Source organism: Oncorhynchus mykiss, chromosome 28, assembly GCF_013265735.2.
Source record: "Oncorhynchus mykiss isolate Arlee chromosome 28, USDA_OmykA_1.1, whole genome shotgun sequence".
NCBI classification, from domain to species: domain Eukaryota; kingdom Metazoa; phylum Chordata; class Actinopteri; order Salmoniformes; family Salmonidae; genus Oncorhynchus; species Oncorhynchus mykiss.
The window spans coordinates 14,496,020-14,516,804 of NC_048592.1; the positions used below are offsets into that span (position 1 = coordinate 14,496,020).

The 20,785-nt window shown below is 40.7% G+C and overlaps 2 protein-coding genes across 6 annotated transcripts in view; both read left to right on the forward strand.

Annotated features, from left to right (window-relative positions):
* LOC110508606 (voltage-dependent R-type calcium channel subunit alpha-1E) overlaps positions 1-8,235 on the forward strand; it is a 75,284-nt gene extending 67,049 nt beyond the window's left edge. For 2 of the 5 annotated variants that reach the window (XM_036966537.1, XM_036966539.1), the window contains 9 exons: positions 26-131; positions 403-510; positions 604-704; positions 846-955; positions 1,178-1,277; positions 4,563-4,673; positions 5,156-5,291; positions 5,600-5,769; positions 5,971-8,235. In XM_036966537.1, the coding sequence (XP_036822432.1) occupies positions 26-131; positions 403-510; positions 604-704; positions 846-955; positions 1,178-1,277; positions 4,563-4,673; positions 5,156-5,291; positions 5,600-5,769; positions 5,971-6,519 (1,491 nt within the window). In that variant the 3' untranslated portion in view covers positions 6,520-8,235. Of the gene's footprint in view, positions 1-25; positions 144-402; positions 511-603; positions 705-845; positions 956-1,177; positions 1,278-4,562; positions 4,674-5,155; positions 5,292-5,599; positions 5,770-5,970 lie in introns of all 5 variants that reach the window. The other 3 variants (XM_036966538.1, XM_036966541.1, XM_036966540.1) reach the window with 2 other exon arrangements.
* A 3,292-nt stretch (positions 8,236-11,527) lies between these two features.
* On the forward strand, positions 11,528-15,176 carry LOC110508607 (RING finger protein 11). Its single transcript, XM_021589258.2, has 3 exons — positions 11,528-12,154; positions 13,343-13,512; positions 13,739-15,176. The coding sequence occupies exons 1-3, from the start codon at positions 12,041-12,043 to the stop codon at positions 13,908-13,910; spliced, it is 456 nt and encodes a 151-aa protein (XP_021444933.1). The 5' UTR covers positions 11,528-12,040; the 3' UTR covers positions 13,911-15,176.
* The last annotated feature ends 5,609 nt before the right edge of the window (positions 15,177-20,785 follow it).

Consider the following 20,785-nt stretch of genomic DNA (forward strand, 5'->3'; position numbering starts at 1 on the left):
TCCCTCCCTCTCTCTCTCTCCACAGAGGCTGGTGTTGATGAACATGCCAGTGGATGAGGACATGTCAGTCCACTTCACCTCCACTTTGATGTCTCTCATCCGCACCGCCCTGGAGATCAAGATCGCACGAGGTCAGGGAATGAGTTGAGTTTGAAACCACCATGCATCACTGCATCTGCATGCGTTTATCCAGTTTAGACATGGTCTTCCATCTTAAGCCTGGAGATCCACACATCCTAGGGATGCAGGCTTTTGGTTCAGCCCATTACTGGTAACACACCTGATTCAACTTAGAAATGGCTTGATGACTGGTTGAGTAGTTGAATCAGGAAATTTAGCAAAATCAACTATTTCCACTGCCTGTGGAATGGATGAATAAATATCTATTTTATTGTGCTCCAGGTGGGGAGGACCGAGTAGCTCTGGACACTGAGCTACAGAAGGAGATCAGTGTGATATGGCCGTACCTCCCCCAGAAGACCCTGGATGTACTGGTGCCCATCAACAAAGGTCAGACCCACGTTAGGGAGATTTGGAGAGGTAGAGCTGGTAGGCAGTCAGTCACTCAATGACTAGCAATCTAACTGTGTTTGTGTCTTACAGATTCCGACATGACAGTAGGTAAGATATATGCCTCCATGATGATCATGGACTACTTCAAACAGAACAAAGCCAAGAAGCTGAGAGCACAGCTGGAAGCACAGGTCAGATGTACACACTATATCAACATCATATGTACTGTATAAAACTCACTTCTCTTTTGTATAAGATTATCATGGCATCTGATCTGTTGACACAACCCAGTGCCTGCAGTGATACATTGCTTGGTGTGGTCTCCTCTACAGAAGGCCAGCCTGATGCCGTTCAAGAGGCTGGATGCCTCAACTCTCTCTGAAGACATTCTGTACAATGCCCATCCCCTGCCCTGCATGTCCCTCAGTGCCGGCTCCGCCCTGTGAGTCAATCCATGCTCTGTGTGTGTGTGTGTGTGTGTGTGTGTGTGTGTGTGTGTGTGTGTGTGTGTGTGTGTGTGTGTGTGTGTGTGTGTGTGTGTGTGTGTGTGTGTGTGTGTGTGTGTGTGTGTGTGTGTGTGGTGTGCGTGCGTGCGTGCGTGCGTGCGTTGTGCCTTTAGTAAGTATTTGACAGTATTTCCTGTGGGGCTTGCCTCCATCTGTAGGACCAGAGGAGGCCTGGTGGCGTTGAGTCCTCTCTCCCAGGACCTGTTCGCCATGCAGCCCATGACCTCTGACCAGGACACCAGCAGTCAACACTCCAGGGTAAGGAGAAGTACCAAGGACTACGTACTGTAGAAACTTATCACAGGAGTACTGTATATCACACTAAACTAGCACAGGCACCAACACATAGTACACCAACAAAGGAGCCTTTATATAATTTAGTAAGCGTACAATGATTGCTCTATAAGTCCCTTTGCTAGGAGCCAAAAGGAAAAAGGAAAATCACAATGATATAGTAACTATGGGCAGAATATGAAATACTGCACAATGAAAACCTAACCTCCTGTGGTAAAGCTCATTATCAAACCAAACATAGACAACAATGAATAAATGACACATCTAGTAGAAAGTGTTAGGGCCAATTGTTTTAGTTGTTTTCTGTGTTTTTTCCCCTATTATCTTGCAGGGAATGCTATTTGTTGATCAGTGATTCTACACCTCACTTTGCTCAAGCCGATCCTCCTCAATGGACTTGGCAGTTGTAGCAAAAAGTTGTTCAATTAGGCTATGTTTATACAGGCAGCACAATTCTGATCTTTTTTTTAGAGCTGATCTGATTGGTCAAAAGACCAATTAGTGAAAAAAGATCATAATTGGGCTGCCTGTGTAAATGCAGCCTAATTGAGCCATCTTTAGCTACAACTTCCGAGTCCATTGGAGAGGATCGACTTGAGTGAGGTATAGAGTCACTGCTCTACAAATAGTGGGCTGCTTAAACGCAGCCCCAGAGGCAGTTTAAGGGGAGAGTCAATGACCACATTTACACGCACACCAATACCCCATTATTATTCGGGATACTCAAGTATTCTGTTTTTGAGTTGACTCATATAAACATCCTATCCAATAACTGGAAAAAGCCTATATCCTGGTTATGAGAAACTCGGAGAAGATGCCTGGGATATTCTGATCTAAAACGGGATACTGTGTAAACATCTTATCCTGTTTACTGTGCAGGCTCAGTTTCGCATATCACGCGTATTGTGTGAAGATGTTTTCATCTGATTGTCAAACAAACACATCACTTCAAAAAGTAGTCAACCTGTGCAGTTCGAGCCACCATAATAATTCAATAATAATTTAGCTTATAATTCATTTACTACTTGCTACTTCCACTGCTATGTTCACCTGCAATTTAGACAAGTTTCTGCTATACAGTTGAAGTCAGAAGTTTACATACATCTTAGCCAAAAACATTTAAACTCAGTTTTTCACAATTCCTGACATTGAATCCTAGTAAAAATTCCCTGTCTTAGGTCAGTTAGGATCACCACTTTATTTGAAGAATGTGCACAGTCAACTTAGTATATGTAAACTTCTGACCCACTGGAATTGTGATACAGTGAATTATAAGTGAAATAATCTGTCTGTAAACAATTGTTGGAAAAATGACTTGTGTCATGCACAAAGTAGATGTCCTAACCGACTTGCTAAAACTATAGTTTGTTAACAAGAAATTTGTGGAGTGGTTGAAAAACGAGTTTTAATGACTCCAACTTAAGTGTATGTAAACTTCCGACTTCAAATGTCATTTCCGACACTGGACATATTATAATTTTCTGACATTTGGTAGGACATTTGTTTACCATTTGATACATGCAGCTTCTCTTTTGTCAAAGTAAAATAGGGCTACCAGAATGTCTTACATCAGTAGAATTCATGCGTTGGTGATCTAGTTAACACCAGTAAAGTTGTCTGTTTGTTTAGGGACCGGGGAGAAAACGCAATAACTCAAACAGTGGAAAGATTTACCCTGTGCAAAATGTCCAAATGTCATCAGTTTGACTGGTTTTAAGGAAATGAAGAGCTGAGAAAACGACGAAACACCTTTCTGATAAGGCTTCAGTTCGTCTTGGGTGCATATTTCATGTGGTTGAAATACTGTCTGCTTGCATAAGTGTCAAGGATTACACATTACAGGCACATTTGTGTTTTCTCAAGAGATGCTGAAAGAAGGAAATATTTCTCCACTCGTGTTCCTGAGACAAAATTAACATTTGTTATATAATTTCACTGCATGAAATTCATATTTTTATTTTCTTTTGGAAAAGTTTTATTGTTGAATTTCCTTTAAAAACAGCCAATTTTTGTACGGAATTTTATACACATAAAAACGGCATAAAAACATAAAACACAGCATTACATTTAAATTTGTTAAAAAGTCCATGTTAAAAACAATAGAAATAACCATGAATAAAAGTACTTTTCCTTGTAAAAACATCAAGAAATTCATAATTCTGGGTAAGGTGTTGGCTTGACAGTTGCTGGACCTGGGTTCGAGTCCTAGTCGGGGCTACCCCACGAATTTGCTACAACACACTTCCATGGTTGGTTTAATTGACTCGCCCCTTAAACAGCACCTAATTTACCAATTTTTAGCTACAAATTGAGCAAATTGAGGTGTAGAATATCTGTTCTACAAATAGTATTTCCTGCCAAATAACAGGCTGTTAATTAAGATTCGAAGAGCTACGCCTCCCCTGGCTTAGGCGATCCACCACATCAAACACTCACGCGCAACCAGATATTGATTGATGGATTGGAGACAACTTGTGTCAATTAAAAAGATTTCCTAGGATTTTCTACCTGCAGCAAACCTAGTGGATAATGCTGGAAATACCGGTTAAAGAAAAACATTTAGAAAAAAGCAACTATCCCTAGTAATGGTTGAATGAAGATACTAGTAGTGCATTGCCAAGTTGTAGTCCGGTTAGTGGAGGAAAAGAGACGTTGTCATTCTCAGTGCTCACTGTACTGTTTCTATGCTGTTTGGTTGAACTGGTCTGCAGTGTACTTTTTGCCCTATAGGAATCTGTTAGTGTTTGCCTTCTTCTATGTATATTTTCACTGGGGAGTAACATGACTGGCTTTAAAGCAGGTGAACTTGTCTCAGTACGTTTGGTGCATCCAGATCTGTACTTGCATGAGTGTATGTGTAACAACAGCCCGATAGTTGTTCTGTCCTCTCTCTCCTCATTTATTGTAGTAGCGATGTGCTTATGTCGCCGTCTCCTTACACCCTCTTACTCTTTCTCCTACTCATGTTTCACCCAAACCTTCTGGGGTCAGTCTCCTTGTTGTCATTGGTTGTTAATCTGTGGCTCTTTGGCTGGAATGGCTTCTGATTGGTTGGTGATGATGGAATGGCTTAAATTCTCTCCCAATTGCAGAAAGGCACTTGCAAATTATTACGATGTAACATTGGCCGAAACCCTCCTTGGCTGGAACCCCAAAAGGCAGTTAGTACCGGTATTAAATTGACCAGCCTGATCTGTACTGTACTCTATCTCTCCCCTCGCCCCTCTCTCTGTCTCTGGTCTCATATAGGTGAGTCTTGGGGAGTTCAGTGGGTTGATTCCTGACTCACTGCAGCTCCCGTTTGGCAAGGGGCTGTGTGTACGGGCCTCCTCTATGCCCCGTCTGGCTGTAGAGCCACAGGTACAGCCCTCTGACCACACTGACTCCTCCAGGGGCCAGAAGGGCCCCGGGCAGCAAGGGGGCATCAGAGTGTGACGTGCATGTTTGTTTGACAGAGGACGAGGACCAGACTACACTGGTTGTTCCGTTTGGAGAGAAAAATGGGTTTATGTATCTTCTGTTTGCTGCTGGGTTTCTGGAGAGGGATAATCAACATGGATGTTTCAAAGGAATGCTAGCGTTTCAGAATGGTGTTTGATTGATCCTGGGTTACTGGTATGTTTTGTCTCTGTCTTCCGCTAAACAATGAGTTGAAGAGTAAAATGAAGAGGTGCAAGCATCCTACTTGACCTGTTCATTTCCTGGAATATTGAGCATGGAGATGGATAAAAACAGAGAATGCTGCATGGATCGACAGATGGATGGATTTCTTTGAAAATAACAAAAACCTATTTCATGGTACATGCGGGTATTTAGTTGTGTCTCCTTCTGTGTGCGTGCAGACGGAGATGGCCAGTGGCTCCATTAAGCGGTCCTCGTCCACTGTGGCTGACCAGAGGGTTAATGGCCTGTGGCAGGAGGAGAAGAAGAGTCCTGATAGACTGTACAGACCACGCCACAAGAGCTACAAGGCTGCCGGTCAGTCTCCACTCTCCAATTTCCACTCATGTGACCTCTCCTCTTATCTCTCCCACTGGCATGATGAGGGGTGTTACTGTGTGGTTATTGTTTATATGTGTTTATATGTGTTTATATGTGTTAAAATGTCAAGTTCTCTTCTCCGCATTTTCCCTTTCTTTTCTTATGTCTTTATCCTATTTTCAAGTGCCACTTTTCCTTTTCTTTTCTCCTAAGTGCGTCAATGATCTACAGTGTTACAAAAATATCTATATATTCTTATCTTGCTTTCCCTCTCTGTGCTCCTTTCCATGGTCTTCCTCCTCCAGTCTCCCGGTCAGAAAGAAAGAGGCAGTTGGACACAGAGAAGGAGCGCGGGAGGTCCAAAGAGCGCCGCCACCTCCTCTCCCCAGACACATCCCGCTGTAACTCTGAGGAGAGGAATCTGCAGCCCTCATGCTCCCCTAGCCGAGAGCGCACACACCCCCTGGACAAACAGGTAGGACACACACACACACACACACACACACTGGATGCCTTACCAAGGGCAAACATTAAAGGGCCATACACCCCTGGTGTAAACTCTGGTTGACACGAAGTAGACCACAAACACATACCCACATTGGATACACAATAGACACTTTTAAAAAAGGCAAATCAGATGTCTGTATTAAATATGTTTTGACTCCTGTGTGTCCAGGGTAACAGCTCCGACAGCCCCATCCCCACCTCTGAATCTAGTACCCCTAGTCGCCGCCCCCTGTCCCAGACCCCAACTCGCTCCCATCCCCACATCTCCTACTCCCCTCTGGTGTGTCGCACGCACCCTCCCTCCGGGGACGATGATGACGACAGGGGCAGCCCAGAGACCCAGAGGTGGGGGGAGGCCTCCAGAGAGGCAGGTGGAGAGGGACAGACCGGGCCAAGGGGTCGTCGCCACCACCACCAGCAGGGCTCCCCTCTGCGTCGCTACCCGTCGGAGCCCTATCTCACCCTGCAGGAGGACGAGCACAGTCCGGACCCCTCCAGGTTCATGGAGACACTGACCTTCGAGGCGGCGGTGGCCACTAGCCTGGGACGCGCTAACACGGTCAGCTCCAGCTCCAGCTCTAGCTTCAGCTCGGCCCGACGGGGCTCCAGGGGCGGCTGGCAGATCCCCAATGGACACTTCCGGAAACGCCTGGCTCAGACCGTCTCTGTTGCAGGCTGTGAGCCACTCAGCGACACAGAGGAGGACGGCCGCTGCTAGGAGGAGGAGGAAGTGGTGGTGGATGAGAGGTGAGGAAGGTGTTAGTGTATAAGATGTACTACAATATAAAAGAAAGAGGGACATTTGTCGCTCTCTTGAATTACTACTGCATACCTGTGTGATTGCAGTATGTTTGATCAAATGTGAGGGGAGGAAAAAAATTAAGAACATCCATTTTTTCCACTTCCTGCAAGTGGGATCCCTTTTAAAGTCACACAGAAAATGTACAATAAATATCTCTCCGCAAATATTTGACTGTGGTTTATTTATATTCTGACTAACAAAAGAAAGGGACTAATAATAAACCTCAATTAGCCTTGGATGTACAGAAAAGAGATGAAATAAATTGAAAGGATAGAATTACGTTGTCTGTCAATAGGTATTGTCATTTCTGAAGGTGTTTCTCTGACATTGATTTTGTGTTTCTCTTATCAGTGTATGTGGGGTGTGTGAATATGTGCAAATATAAGGAGAAACAATATCTTTGAAAACCATGGTTTTTGTAAATACCTGTGATTTGTCATAAAATTGTAATGCCACCAATACCACTTGATTGTCTGAGTAGGTTACATGGCCATAGAGAAGGTTAACTGTTGACTTATCATTAAGTTAATAAAATGTCATGTCTGTAAACAAAAAATACACACAAACAATAATTGATCAAAGCAATGTGTTTTGAAATGTAGTATTGTCTACAAAAGGAACACACTTCTTTAGTAATTATCTATTCATACGTAAACTATGTAATTCCTGTTGTAAAATGTCAAAGGAATAAAACAATGATCAATAGGACAGTTATCCACTTTATACAAACAGAAAGTGAATGGCGCACTCTTCTGTTGGGAATCTGTATGATTTATTTACATTTTTTTACCGACTTGCAGGACAATTGAAAGCAGCCAACAATATTATGAAATGTGATCAACTGTTTTTCAGAAAGGAATGCCTAAATATCCAGTGTGATTTGAAAGACAGTACTTTGCTATGAATTGGACTCTAGAGAGCCAAATGACTCAAATTACACCCAGAACATGGCTTCAGTTCATCGATGAACCTTTATTAAGTCACTAGGAAAACCAGCAGACCATTTGCCTGTCTTGGACCAACTTTCTTCTTGTAAACGAACTGTACCTGTTTTTCTTCAGTTTGTTACAATATTCCACCATTTGACGGATTCATTCCTTGTCATCTTCCAGAATCAATAACTGGCACAGAAGCAATCATGAACTTGAGTGTTCTGTTGTTCATCAATGTAGCCGTCCACATTCTCCTCTTTCTACATTAGCTTACAACATCATCGGTATGTGTCAAAGAACTCACTGCAACTGTATATCTTCTTCATTCTTTATGTCAATACTGTATGAACCATTACAGACGACAGATGTAGAAGGATGTTTTCCACACCTGTTTTCACCCGTTATTTAGAATGGTTTATTAATAATGTACAGTACATTTCTATCATATTTTCTGTAGGATTGTAAGAGACAATATCCATTTCCGCTCACAACACGCTTGAAGGATGGAATAGGATATCTCTGGAATGTTAAATTAAGGTATTTGTATTTGTTTTACTTGCCTGAAAAAGGGTAATGATTCTGTGAAACTCAGTTAACCAAAAAACATGGAGAATTGTCCTGGAATGCAAAATAGTTGTTTGGTTTATATGTGTATAATAGCTGTATATATTAATAAAAGTGTCCTCAATTGCACATACAATATGTGGCTGCTTGTCTCCATATCTGAGGTTTACTAGACCAATGGTCAGAGGCTTGACATCATCTGCCATATTGTGGATTCAGAGGTACCTATCTAACTTAACACATGTCGTTTTTCTTTAATGGGAGCCTCTCTAACGTAAACCAGTGTGGTATACATCAAGGCAGCTGTCTTGGTCCTTTATTGTTTTCTATTTTTACTAATGACCTACCTTTAGCCTTGAGTAAAGCCTGTGTGTCTATGTACGCTGATGACTCAACATTATACATGTCAGCTACCACAGCAAGTGATATCATTGCAACCCTTAAAAAAGAGCTGCAGTCAGTTTTAGAATAGGTGGCTAATAATAAGCTGGTCTATAATATATATAAAACTAAAAGCATTGTAATTTGGACAAATCACTCGCTAAACCCTGAACCTCATCTAAATCTTGTAATGAATAATGTGGCAATTGAGCAAGTTGAGGAGACAAAACTGCTTGGTGTAACATAGATTGAAACTGAAGTAGTCAAACATATTGATGCATTGGTTGCTAAGATGGGGAGAGGTACTGTATGTCCTCGATGACGTGCTGCTCTGCTATCTTGACTTTAACAGTAATCTGAAGACTGTTATTTATCCATTTAACTAACCATGTTAAATTGTTACCTGATTAAATTAATAATGTAACAGTTAACTCATTAGGATCTGGGGCACCACGAGATTCTCTAAAACAATGTTGGAGGCGGCTTATGGTAGAGAAATGAGCATTCAATTATCTGGCAACAGCTCTGATGGACATTCCTGCAGTCAGCATGCCAATTGCACACTCCCTCAAAACCTGAGACATCTGTGTCATTGTGGCCTTTTGTTGTCTCCACCACAAGTTGCACCTGTGTAATGATCATGCTGTTTAATCAGATTCTTGATATACCACACCTGTCAGGTGGATGGATTATCTTGGCAAAGGATAAATATTCTCTAACAGGGATGTAAAGAAATTTGTGCACAACATTTGAGAAAAATAAGCTTTTTGTACTTATGGAAAAATTATTATTATTATTACCATTAAATTATTATTTCAGCTCATGAAACATGGGACCAACACATGTTGTGTTAATAATTTTGTTCAGGAAATATACACTACCGTTCAAAAGTTTGGGGTCACTTATGTCCTTGTTTTTTTAATTAAAGCACATTTTTTGTCCATTAAAATAACATCAAATTGATCAGAAATACAGTGTAGACATGGTAAATGTTGTAAATGACTATTGTAGCTGGAACTGGCCAATTTTTTTTATGGAATATATACATATGAGGCCCATTATCAGCAACCATCACTCCTGTGTTCCAATGGCATGTTGTATTATCTAATCCAAGTTTATAATTTTAAAAGGCTAATTGATCATTAGAAAACCCTTTTGCAATTATGTTAGCACAGCTGAAAACTGTTATGCTTATTAAAGAAGCAATAAAACTGGTCGCCTTTAGACTAGTTGAGAATCTGGAGCATCAGCATTTGTGGGTTCGATTACAGGCTCAAAATGGCCAGAAACAAAAACCTTTCTTCTGAAACTCGTCAGTCTATTCTAGTTCTTAGAAATGAAGGTTATTCCATACGAGAAATTGCCAAGAAACTGAAAATCTCGTACAACACTGTGTACTACTCCCTTCACAGAACAGCGCAAACTGTTTCTAACCAGAATAGAAAGAGGAGTGGGAGGCCCTGGAGCACAACTGAGCCAGACGACAAGTACATTTGAGTGTCTAGTTTGAGAAACAGACGTCTCACAAGTCCTCAACTGGCAGCTTCATGTAATAGTACCCAAAAAACACCCGTCTCAACGTCAACAGTGAAGAGGCGACTCCATGATGCTGGCCTTCTAGTAGAGTTCCTCTGTCCAGTGTCTGTGTTCTTTTGCCCATCGTAATCTTTTATTTTTATTGGCCAGTCTGAGATATGGCTTTTTCTTTGTAACTCTGCCTAGAAGGCCAGCATACTAGAGTTGCCTTTTCACTGTTGACATTGAGACTGGTGCTTTGCGAGTACTATTTAATGAAGCTGCCAGTTGAGGACTTGTGAGGCGTCTGTTTCTCAAACTAGACACTCTAATGTACTTGATCTTTTTCCGCAAAATCTCAGTTTCCTTCTCCAGTGAATGCCGGTGATCTGGGCTTGGTCAGTTGTCTGTAGTATCTCCCTCCCGCGCCGAATCATTGAAAAAAAACTCTTTGCCTATTCTGAGGTGAGTAATTGCAGTTCTGATGTCCAGAAGCTCTTTTCGGTCATAAGAGACGGTTGCAGCAACATTATGTACCAAACAAGTTACGAACAACGCGAAAAAACAAAAAAAATAGCAATAGTTCTTCCTGACTGTATGAAATAACACTATCCTGCCGATAGAGTGTATATAATCCCAAATCTAATATAGATTTTCTGGGCTAGCAATGTAAGAAATAATACTGCAAAGTTTCCTATTGACTAGAAGTGAGGCAGCCCTCTCTGTCGGCACCATCAGCACTTAATGATTCTCTACCCTATACTCTACACTACACTATACTTAATTGTTTTGTTACATAAACTGAAATTAGGTGAACTATTATAATTTTTGCATTGAAGAAATGGCGGAGCGATTTCTGCATAGTGCATCTTTAATTATTAATTATTAATAATCTAATATAGATTTTCTGGGCTAGCAATGTAAGAAATAATACTGCAAAGTTTCCTATTGACTAGAAGCGAGGCAGCCCTCTCTGTCGGCACCATCAGTACTTAATGATTCTCTACCCTACCCTACCCTATACTCTACACTACACTATACTTACTTGTTTTGTTACATAAACTGAAATTAGGTGAACTATTAGAATTTTTGCATTGAAGAAATGGTGGAGCGATTTCTGCATTCGTGCATCTTTAATTATTAAGCAAGTGAGGAGTATTTGAGAGACTGTGGAATTTAGTCAAGAAAAAAATGATATTTTTTTATACCTGAGGCTTATAATATAGGTTAAGTAATGCTTAGGTTGTTATGAGCATACTGATAATAAGTGTGATGCACGTGACATTCTGGTAAACTGAGAAAAAACACAATTCATTGAATTGTCCCTGTTGAAATTCAAGGTGTCTATGCATATTCATGAGGCTAGAATAGCATCCCACACACCATTGAATACAGGCGGTTGACGTCAACACCCTTATCGAATATTGAAAGTATATTCAAATAACGAGATGTATCCTCCAATCCAGAGAGGAATGGGCGGGAGCTTGACATCCCACTGTTCCGCTCTATGGACAGCGAATCCCATTGTTAGGGCGGAGTCACAAGCATCTTGTCATTATGTCCAGGATCTCTGATAATATTGCTAGCCAGACAGTTATTTGTTAATTTTTTCGCGAAGTCATTGGTCGATATTTGTACAAAATATTCATTTTCTATCGCTTGATGTTGTTATGGTAGTTGCTTTTTAAGTGAACGTTTTACATTTCAAATCGTAGACCGAGGAATGAGTGATATTCATTTAGGAATAACATGCTAACATTAGCTAGCTAGCCGAAGTAGCTAACGTTAGCTACTGTTATTATCTAGCTCTTTGTTTTGACTGTGATGGTCTGATGATGTTGAATAGCTTGGAAAGCTGCTGGGGCTCGATATAGTATTCGTATGAACAGACATATTATATTTTAATGGGTTGTTAAACAGTAGTTAATGTGTAATACCGTTACTTCTGTAACGAGTGGAGGATACATGTGGTTGTAAACTAACAATAGTAAGTTTACAAGCTAGCTTCTATAGCTAGCTAAACAACGAGGGGCTGAGAAGAGGACATGGGCAATTGTCTCAAATCGCCGACGTCGGACGATATATCTTTGCTTCACGAGTCTGACAGAGGAAGTTATGGGGAGGCAGACGCGGATTTGGAGCCACCTCCGCCTTACCAGGTCAGACTTGATATTAACTTAGCTAGATAGTTTTATTAGTTATTTAGCTAGCAAATGTTAGCCAGTCACTGGTGTGAAGTAGGGTTATGATAATTGACAGAATCATGCAAAACCCAGGGTAGGGGGCAAATGCATTGAACATCTTGGGAATCTGGTCAAAACATTTTCTGATTTTTAGCTAGCTGGTTGATGTTATTTATTTTGTACTCTTCCAGACCATTTATGACTCATTCATCTAGCTCGTTATAGTTATAGTTTATAGTTGCTGTCAAATGTATAGTTTCAATTTGACTTCAGATTAGCCCGAATGAAATATTTAAAGACCAGGGGAAATAATAGGTTTTGAATATTTTGAAATATATATTTTACCTTTATTTAACAAGGCAAGTCAGTTAAGAACGAATTCTTATTTACAATGGCGGCCTACCCCGGACAAACCTGGACAAGGGCCAATTGTGCTCAGCCCTATGGGACTCCCAGTCACGGCCAGATGTGATACAGGCTGGATTCGAACCAGGGACTGTTAGACTATGCATTGCCTTAGACTACTGCGCCACATGGGAGTCCATAGTGCATGAAAATTATTATTTTCATAGCTAGGTATTGGAACTGATTATGGGTCTGAGTTTTCATATTACAATAGTTTAACAAACCCAGTTTGTTAAACACAAAGGAAAAATCACACACGCAGCACTTTTGTTGCCCAAATGCTTTTCAATCTCACAAAAGTGTTCCTAACAGGCTTGCCAAGAATGTCCAGAATGGGCAGTTTTTGTCAACTGCTTTATCCACGGCAGGGTGGATAACAACAGTATCTACAACAGTATCTATGGGCTTAAAAAGCCTAAATGAAAAACTTTAGCTGACATGAAATTTCTGACAAGTTAGAAATAGCTCTCTAAGGTATGCAATGACAAACATGACAAGAGGAACTGATGATGCACCGCCCAGTTTCAAAATTGCACCCTGTGCATTCTACTATTACAACTAGATGTCATCTGGCATCAACTTTATCAATTGAAACCAATATAAGCCCAGCCACTCTTATAGGCAGGGTGAAACCGAGCTAGGAGGGGGTCCCATCCCACCTCACGCATACAGTGATTGATAAAACACTGGGTTGTGCAATCAGTCCAGTTGAGTTGGCCTGTGTATTGACTCTCCTCTGTATGTGTGTCTTTTCTCCAGGAGCAGGCTCACATGCCGGTGTACCACCCCACCCCCAGCCAGGCCCGCCTGGCCACCCAGCTGACTGAGGAGGAGCAGGTCCGTATCGCCCAGCGTATCGGCCTCATCCAGCATCTTCCCCGGGGCGTCTATGACGGAGGCCGGGACGGCTCCGAGAAAAAAATCAGAGAGTGAGCATCTGCATACCACTGTTTTTATTCTTTGATGTTATTGATAGAGATCACTGATCATGTGACCTAACTAGGTAAAACTTCTGCCCTAGCTGTAACATGTAACTGTGTGTTTAACATAACTAGTGCCCATGGTTTTTCCTGGTCAGCTAATGTGCTCAGGAAAAATATACGACAGACTCTAATCAAAACTACTATTAATAATTGTATATAACCCATTTTCTAGGTGTGTGATATGTATGATGGACTTTGTGTACGGGGACCCCATCCGGTTCCTGCCCTGTATGCACATTTACCACATGGACTGTATAGATGACTGGCTGATGAGGTCCTTCACCTGCCCCTCCTGCATGGAGCCTGTGGATGCTGCCCTGCTTTCCACCTACGAGACCAACTGACCCCTAAGACAACCCTACCCCATTATGATGAGCTCCGCAAAGCCGCACCCCTACACACACACACACACACACACACACTACAACCATCACAGACTTCTTACAGCGCCACCTCCACCAGCCCCAACAAATACATACACACGCTGCCCTCCTCCCCTCTGCTTTTAACTTTGGGATAACGAGTAGCATGGTGTCTTGGTCGGTGATGACATAGAGAGAGAGAGAGACTATGCGAACACTAGTGATTAACAATGAAAAGACTTTGACCCATCCGCCCATCACCTGGAACTGGCTCTGAACTGAACAGGCTGAGTCATGGAGGACATAGGAGGACAAGCATGCAAAATATGTTTGTGTGTCTGTGGTGGACTGGGTTCCTGAGCCAGCTGTTGAATACAGTAGGCCTGGGTTGGTGATGTTATGGTGGGAAGGAGGAGGAGGGGGCTGTTACCGTAGTGATGGCTCACTGCAGTTCCACTTGAGCAGGTCTCGGTGGTATCCCATCCCAGCATTTTGTTCACCATGATTAGTAGCTGGAAATGGGATTGGATAATTCTCTGTCGTCTGAATTTGTCCACCAGGAGGTATCCTATCAGATTCCTCTAAAAGCCACAGCTGGCAACACCATGACATGACTCATCTGTCTTCTAAAGTCTCCAAATCCTGCACTCTGAATATGGCTTAGTAAGGGTAAAAAAGCCCCAGGAAAGCCGGCATGGTGGCGTAATAATCGGTATCTCTCTATGGACTGAAGCTTACCCTGTTTTAGTGTTACAGTTGCAAAGTAAAATAAGTTACAGAGCATAGTATTCTTTAGGCTTACAACAAAGTAACTATAGTATGCACATACACAGTGCAGAAATCACCCAAAGTCCATCCTTTATTAGACTATGTACTACATGCATTGGCTTTTGTTTTGCCATTCAGATTTGTATGTCAGTCACCCTGTGTAAGGTTCATATGTTTTACTTTTAGAGGATTAACATAGCTGTCAGCCAATGTAAAGGGCTCGTTTGTGCATGTGGTGGAGGATCAGTCTAGAAGTTAGGAATGCTTGCACACACATTAAATCTGATCCCGAGATTTGCACTTTACTTATAGGACATTAACGGAAGCATTATGTTAATATATATCTATATCTATAACCTTGCACTTTTCAATATTATTTATTATTTTTGCAGCACAGAAGTTAGGATTGATATTGATAATGGTATCAATGCTACCATTGGTCACTTATCACATTAAAGAAAAGCTCAATAGCTGAATATATATTCATGAATTGTGTGATTCAGTAGAGTGAGTCTCTGCTTTGTTTTGCTTGTCTTGATCCTAGTGTGTGTTTTTGTGTGAAAGCGACTGGGAGAAGGGGAGACAATAAGAATAGTGGAATTTCTTCCCTTAAGTACTTAGCTTACTTATCTGTATTTTCAGTCTTCTCCCACAGTCAATACATCATTGCGCAAAAATACGTTCTGGCTGTTTTTACATACACTATGATTTCCTTTTTTGTTTGTCGCTTTTTATATATATATATATATATGTATGTTTGTAACTGCTGCTGCGGTGAATTATTTCCGTTAAATGTTTAGTTTATATTATAATGATACCCTTTTCTGTATTTATGTTTGCACTGGTGGAAAAAGTACCCAAATTCATACTTGAGTAAGAAATAAAGATACCTTAATAGAAAATGACTCAAGTAAAAGTCACCCAGTAAAATACTACTTGAGTAAAAGTTCAAGAGTATTTGGTTTTAAATATACTTAAGTACCAAAAGTAAATGTAATTGCTAAAATATACTTAAGTATCAAATGTAAAGTATAAATCATTTCAAATTCCTTATATTAAGCAAACCAGAAGGCACCATTTTCTTGTTTTTTAAATTTACGGATAGACAAGGGCACACTCAGACATAATTTACAAACAAAGCATTTGTGCTTATTGAGTCTGCCAGATCAGAGGCAGTAGGGATGACCAGGGATGTTCTCTTGATAAGTGCGCGCATTGGACCATTTTCCTGTCCTGCTAAGCATTCAAAATGTAACGAGTACTTTTGGGTGTCATGTAAAATGTATGGAGTAAAAAAAACATTGTTTTCTTTAGGAATGTAGCGAAGTAATAGTAGTCAAAAATATAAATATTAAAGTACAGATACCCCAAAAAACTACTTAAGTATTACTTTACACCACTGGATGTTTGTATATCTCCTACCTTTAGATGTATTGTTTGTCATTGTGTTTGTAGGAGATAAAAGTTTTGGCCATTAGAGTTTACACTGGTTTTGACTATGCATCTGCAAAACTCTGTCCCAGAGATATAAAGTGCAAGAGGGAGAAGATTTACAGTGCATTTGGAAAGTATTCAGACCACTTGACTTTTTCCACATTATTCTACAATGGATTACATTTGAAAAATCCCCCATCATTCTACACACAATAACCTGTTTTCTCTTTGTCATTATAGAGTTAGACATTTTGCAAATGTGTGTATGTGTATATATATATATATATATATATATATATATATATATATATATATATATAAATATATTAAAACAAAAACCTTATTTACAGTTGAAGTTGGAAGTTTACATACACCTTAGCCAAATACATTTAAACTCAGTTTTTCACAATTCCTGACATTTAATCCTAGTAAAAATTCCCTGTGTTAGGTTAGTTTGATCACCACTTTATTTTAAGAACGTGAAATGTCAATAATAGGAGAGAGAATGATTTATATCAGCTTTGATTTCTTTCATCACATTCCCATTGGGTCAGAAGTTTACATACACTCAATTAGTTTTTGTTAGCATTGCCTATAAATGGTTTAACTTGGGTCAAACGTTTCGGATAGCCTTCCAAAAGCTTCCCACAATAAGTTGGGTGAATTTTGGCCCATTCCTCCCGACAGAACTGGTGTAACTGAGTCAGGTTTGTAGGCCTCCTTGCCGCATATGCTTTTTCAGTTCTACCCACAAATGTTCTATGGGATTGAGGTCAGTCCTTTGTGATGACTTTGTTGTCCTTAAACCATTTTGCCAGAACTTTGGCAGTATGCTTGGGGTCATTGTCCATTTGGAAGATCCATTTGCAACCAAGCATTAACTTCCTGACTGATGTCTTGAGATGTTGCTTCAATATATCCACATCATTTTCCTACCTCATGATGCCATATATTTTGTGAAGTGCACCAGTCCCTCCTGCAGCAAAGCATCCCCACAACATGATGCTGTCACCCCTGTGCTTCACAGTTGAGATGGTGAAAAAGCCTCCCCCTTTTTCCTCCAAACATAACAATGGTCATTATGGTCAAACAGATATTTTTGTTTTATCAGACCAGAGGATATTTCTCCAAAAAGTATGATCTTTGTCCCCATGTGCAGTTGCAAACCGTAGTCCAGCTTTTTTAATGAGCGGCATTTCAGGTTATGTCGATACAGGACTCGTTTTACTGTGGATATAGATACTTTTGTACCTGTTTCCTCCAGCATCTTCACAAGGTCCTTTGCTGTTGTTCTGGGATTGATTTGCACTTTTCGCACCGAAGTACGTTCATCTCCAGGAGACAGAATGCATCTCCTTCCTGAGCGGTATGACGGCTGCGTGGTCCCATGGTGTTTATACTTGCGTAATATTGTTTGTACAGATGAACGTGGTACCTTCAGGTGTTTGGAAATTGCTCCCGAGGATCAACCAGACTTGTGAAGTTCTACAATTTATTTTCTGAGGTCTTGGCTGATTTATTTTTATTTTCCCATTATGTCAATCAAAGAGGCACTGAGTTTGAAGGTATGCCTTGAAATACATCCACAGGTACACCTCCAATTGACTCAAATGATGTCAATTAGCCTATCAGAAGCTTCTAAAGCCATGGCATCATTTTCTGGAATTGTCCAACTATTTAAACACAAGTCAACTTAGTGTATGTAAACTTCTGACCCACAGGAATTGTGATACAGAGAATTGCAAGTGAAATAATCTGTCTGTGAACAATTGTTGGAAAAATGACTTTTGTCATGCACAAAGTAATGTCCTAACCGACTTGCCAAAACTATAGTGTGTTAACAAATTTGTGGAGTGGTTGAAAAACAAGTTTTAATGACTCCAACCTAAGTGTATGTAAACTTCAACTGTAAATAAGTATTCAGATCCTTTGCTGTGAGACTCAAAGTTGAGCTCAGGTGCATCCTGTTTCTATTGACCATCCTTGAGATGTTTCTACAACTTGATTGGAGTCCACCTGTGCTAAATTCAATTGATTGGACATGATTTGGAAAGGCCCACACCTGACTATATAAGGTCCCACAGTTGACAGTGCATGTCAGAGTAAAAACCAAGCCATGAGGTCGAAGGAATTGTCCGTAGAGCGCCGAGACAGGATTGTGTCAAGGCACAGATGTGTGGAAGGGTACCAAGAACACAGTGGCCTCCATCAGTCTTACATAGAGGAAGTTTGGAACCACCAAGACTCTTCCTTCAGCTGGCCACCCGGCCCAACTGATCAATCAGGGGAGAAGGGCCTTGGTCAGGGAGGTGACCAAGAAGCCGATGGTCACTGCCAAAGCTCCAGAGTTTCTCTGTGGAGATGGGAGAAACTTCCAGAAGGACATCCATCTCTGCAGCACTCCTCCAATCAGTTCTTTAGGTTAGAGTGGCCTGATGGAAGCCACCTCTCAGTAAAAGGCACATGACAGCCCGCTTTGAGTTTGCCAAAAAACACCTAAAGACTCTCAGACCGTGAAAAACAATATTCTCTGGTCTGATGAAACCTAGATTTAACTATTTGGCCTGAATGCCAAGCATCACTGCTGCAGGAAACTACAGGGACTGGGAGACCTGTCAGAATCGAGCGAAAGATGAACGGAGCAAAGTGCAGTGATCCTTCATGAAAACCTGCTCCGACGCGCTCAGGACCTCAGACTGAGGCCAAGGTTCACCTTACAACAGGAGAGCGACCCTAAGGACACAGCCAAGACAACGCAGGAGTGGCTTCGAATAAGTCTCTGAATGTCCTTGAGTGGCCCAGCTAATGCCCGGACATGAACCCGATCTAGCATCTCTGTAGAGACCTGAAAATAGCTGTGTAGCGACGCTCCCCATCCAACCTGACAGAGATTGAGAGGATCTGCAGAGAAGAATGGGGGAAACTCCCCAAATACAGGCGTTCCAAGCTTGCAGCATCATACCCAAGAAGACTGGAGGCTGTAATCGCTGCCAAAGGTGCTTCAACAAAGTACTGAATACTTATGTAAATGTGATACGTTTTTTATTTTTAATACATTTGCCAAAATGTAAGAAACAGTTTTTGCTTTTGTTATTGTGGGGTATTGTGTGTAGATTGATGAAACAATTGAATCAATGAGGCTGTAATGTAACAATGTGGGAAAAGTAAATGTTTTTTTTACATCTTTTGCTTCTTTTTTTTGTTCAGGAATCTGAAAATAAATGTAATCTTGATTTTTGGAAGGCCATATTGAATCTGTATAAAATAAACCAGAAAGCACACACTTGGGTAATCCCTGAATTATTGTGTGTTCTGAGACTGTAGTATCTTTTTGTTACACCAGATGGTAGTACAGTGTCACAGTGTCACATTTCCCCTTTAAAGCTAGCTCTATCAACACAGTACATACAGTATATCTTGCTCCTTTGTTGTTTTTTTAGCTGTTATTATCGTGGCCATGGTGTTTGAAAGTCACTTGCCATAGGCAGCCCAATTCAGATTTTTTTTTAATTGGTCTTTTGACCAATCACATAAGATGTTTTTCAGAGCTGATCTGATTGGTATGAAGACCAATTAGTAAGAAAGAAAAGAAAATCAGAATTAGGCTGCCTGTCGAGACATGGCCAGACAGTTTTGTACAAAGCCAGGCTTTATGGCCATGATCTGTGCTTTTACAAAGAGGATTGGCAACATGCCTGTTTGTTCCTCAGATTAGGTGTTTGACCCAGTTAATCGGTGTGATCAGCTTAATTTAGCAATGTTTCAATGCAATCACCTGAAAAGCTTAGGCTAGCGGGGCTAATGTCATGATACGTAGGCAAGATTACATTAGGCAACGTCAAACAAAACATGGGCTCTGTCAAAAGAATTACTCTAGCTGCAACATGCTAACATGTTTGTACTTTTCCTTGAAACTTAATACAATCATGATAATATATGCCATTAAGCAGACACTTTTATCCAAAACAACTGAATGCATACAATACACCTAATCAGATTTTCTATGGCAACAGCTAGTCTTTGTTGCCCTATCACTAGTAGTTCCAATCAGCAATAGAAAGGTTTTTGGGTGCAAGGTCTCAGAATGTATTCAAATCTTATTTTCATGAAGGAGCTTTATTGAGGGACTTTATTGTTGCCTTTTGGGACTAGTGCTTTCATATCTGTACCTGCGCTACATCTGTATATATAGGGGATACGGTGTTTTTATACAATATAAAATAGTCAAATTATTAGTTACACCATGCAACTTTCCCAAAATAACTGGCATACAATAGAAAGGCCAGTGTTTTGATTCTATTTTTTATTATTGCAACCCTGAAGTACTCAAAAACTACAAGCTGATCTTGTACGCTGTCTGTGGGCTCCCTGATAAATAATTGTAAGAAGCCTACTGATGCCATGACACCTGCAGGTTCCATTTTCACCAAAAATGAATGCTCAACCATACTAAATCATAGGTTTCACAAAGTTAAATGACTAAATCATGATGTAAGATGATTAGGTACGTGGCTTTTTTTGCGAGTTATTTGTAACCTATAGTTTGTCATTGTTTATTTGTTTGTTCTATTGTTGAGTGACAGTTGATGCTTAGTTAGTTTGAATAGCTTGGAGTGGTGACTACTAGTCTTTGTGCCCAGAGTATTGTTGCCAGG

Bases quoted from the DNA above. Each gene is read 5' to 3' on its own strand.
- LOC110508607 (XM_021589258.2), top strand. From the start codon at position 12,041: ATGGGCAATTGTCTCAAATCGCCGACGTCGGACGATATATCTTTGCTT. The intron at 12,155-13,342 runs GTCAGACTTGAT...TCTTTTCTCCAG, and splicing joins AGCCACCTCCGCCTTACCAG to GAGCAGGCTCACATGCCGGT. The intron at 13,513-13,738 runs GTGAGCATCTGC...CCCATTTTCTAG, and splicing joins TCCGAGAAAAAAATCAGAGA to GTGTGTGATATGTATGATGG.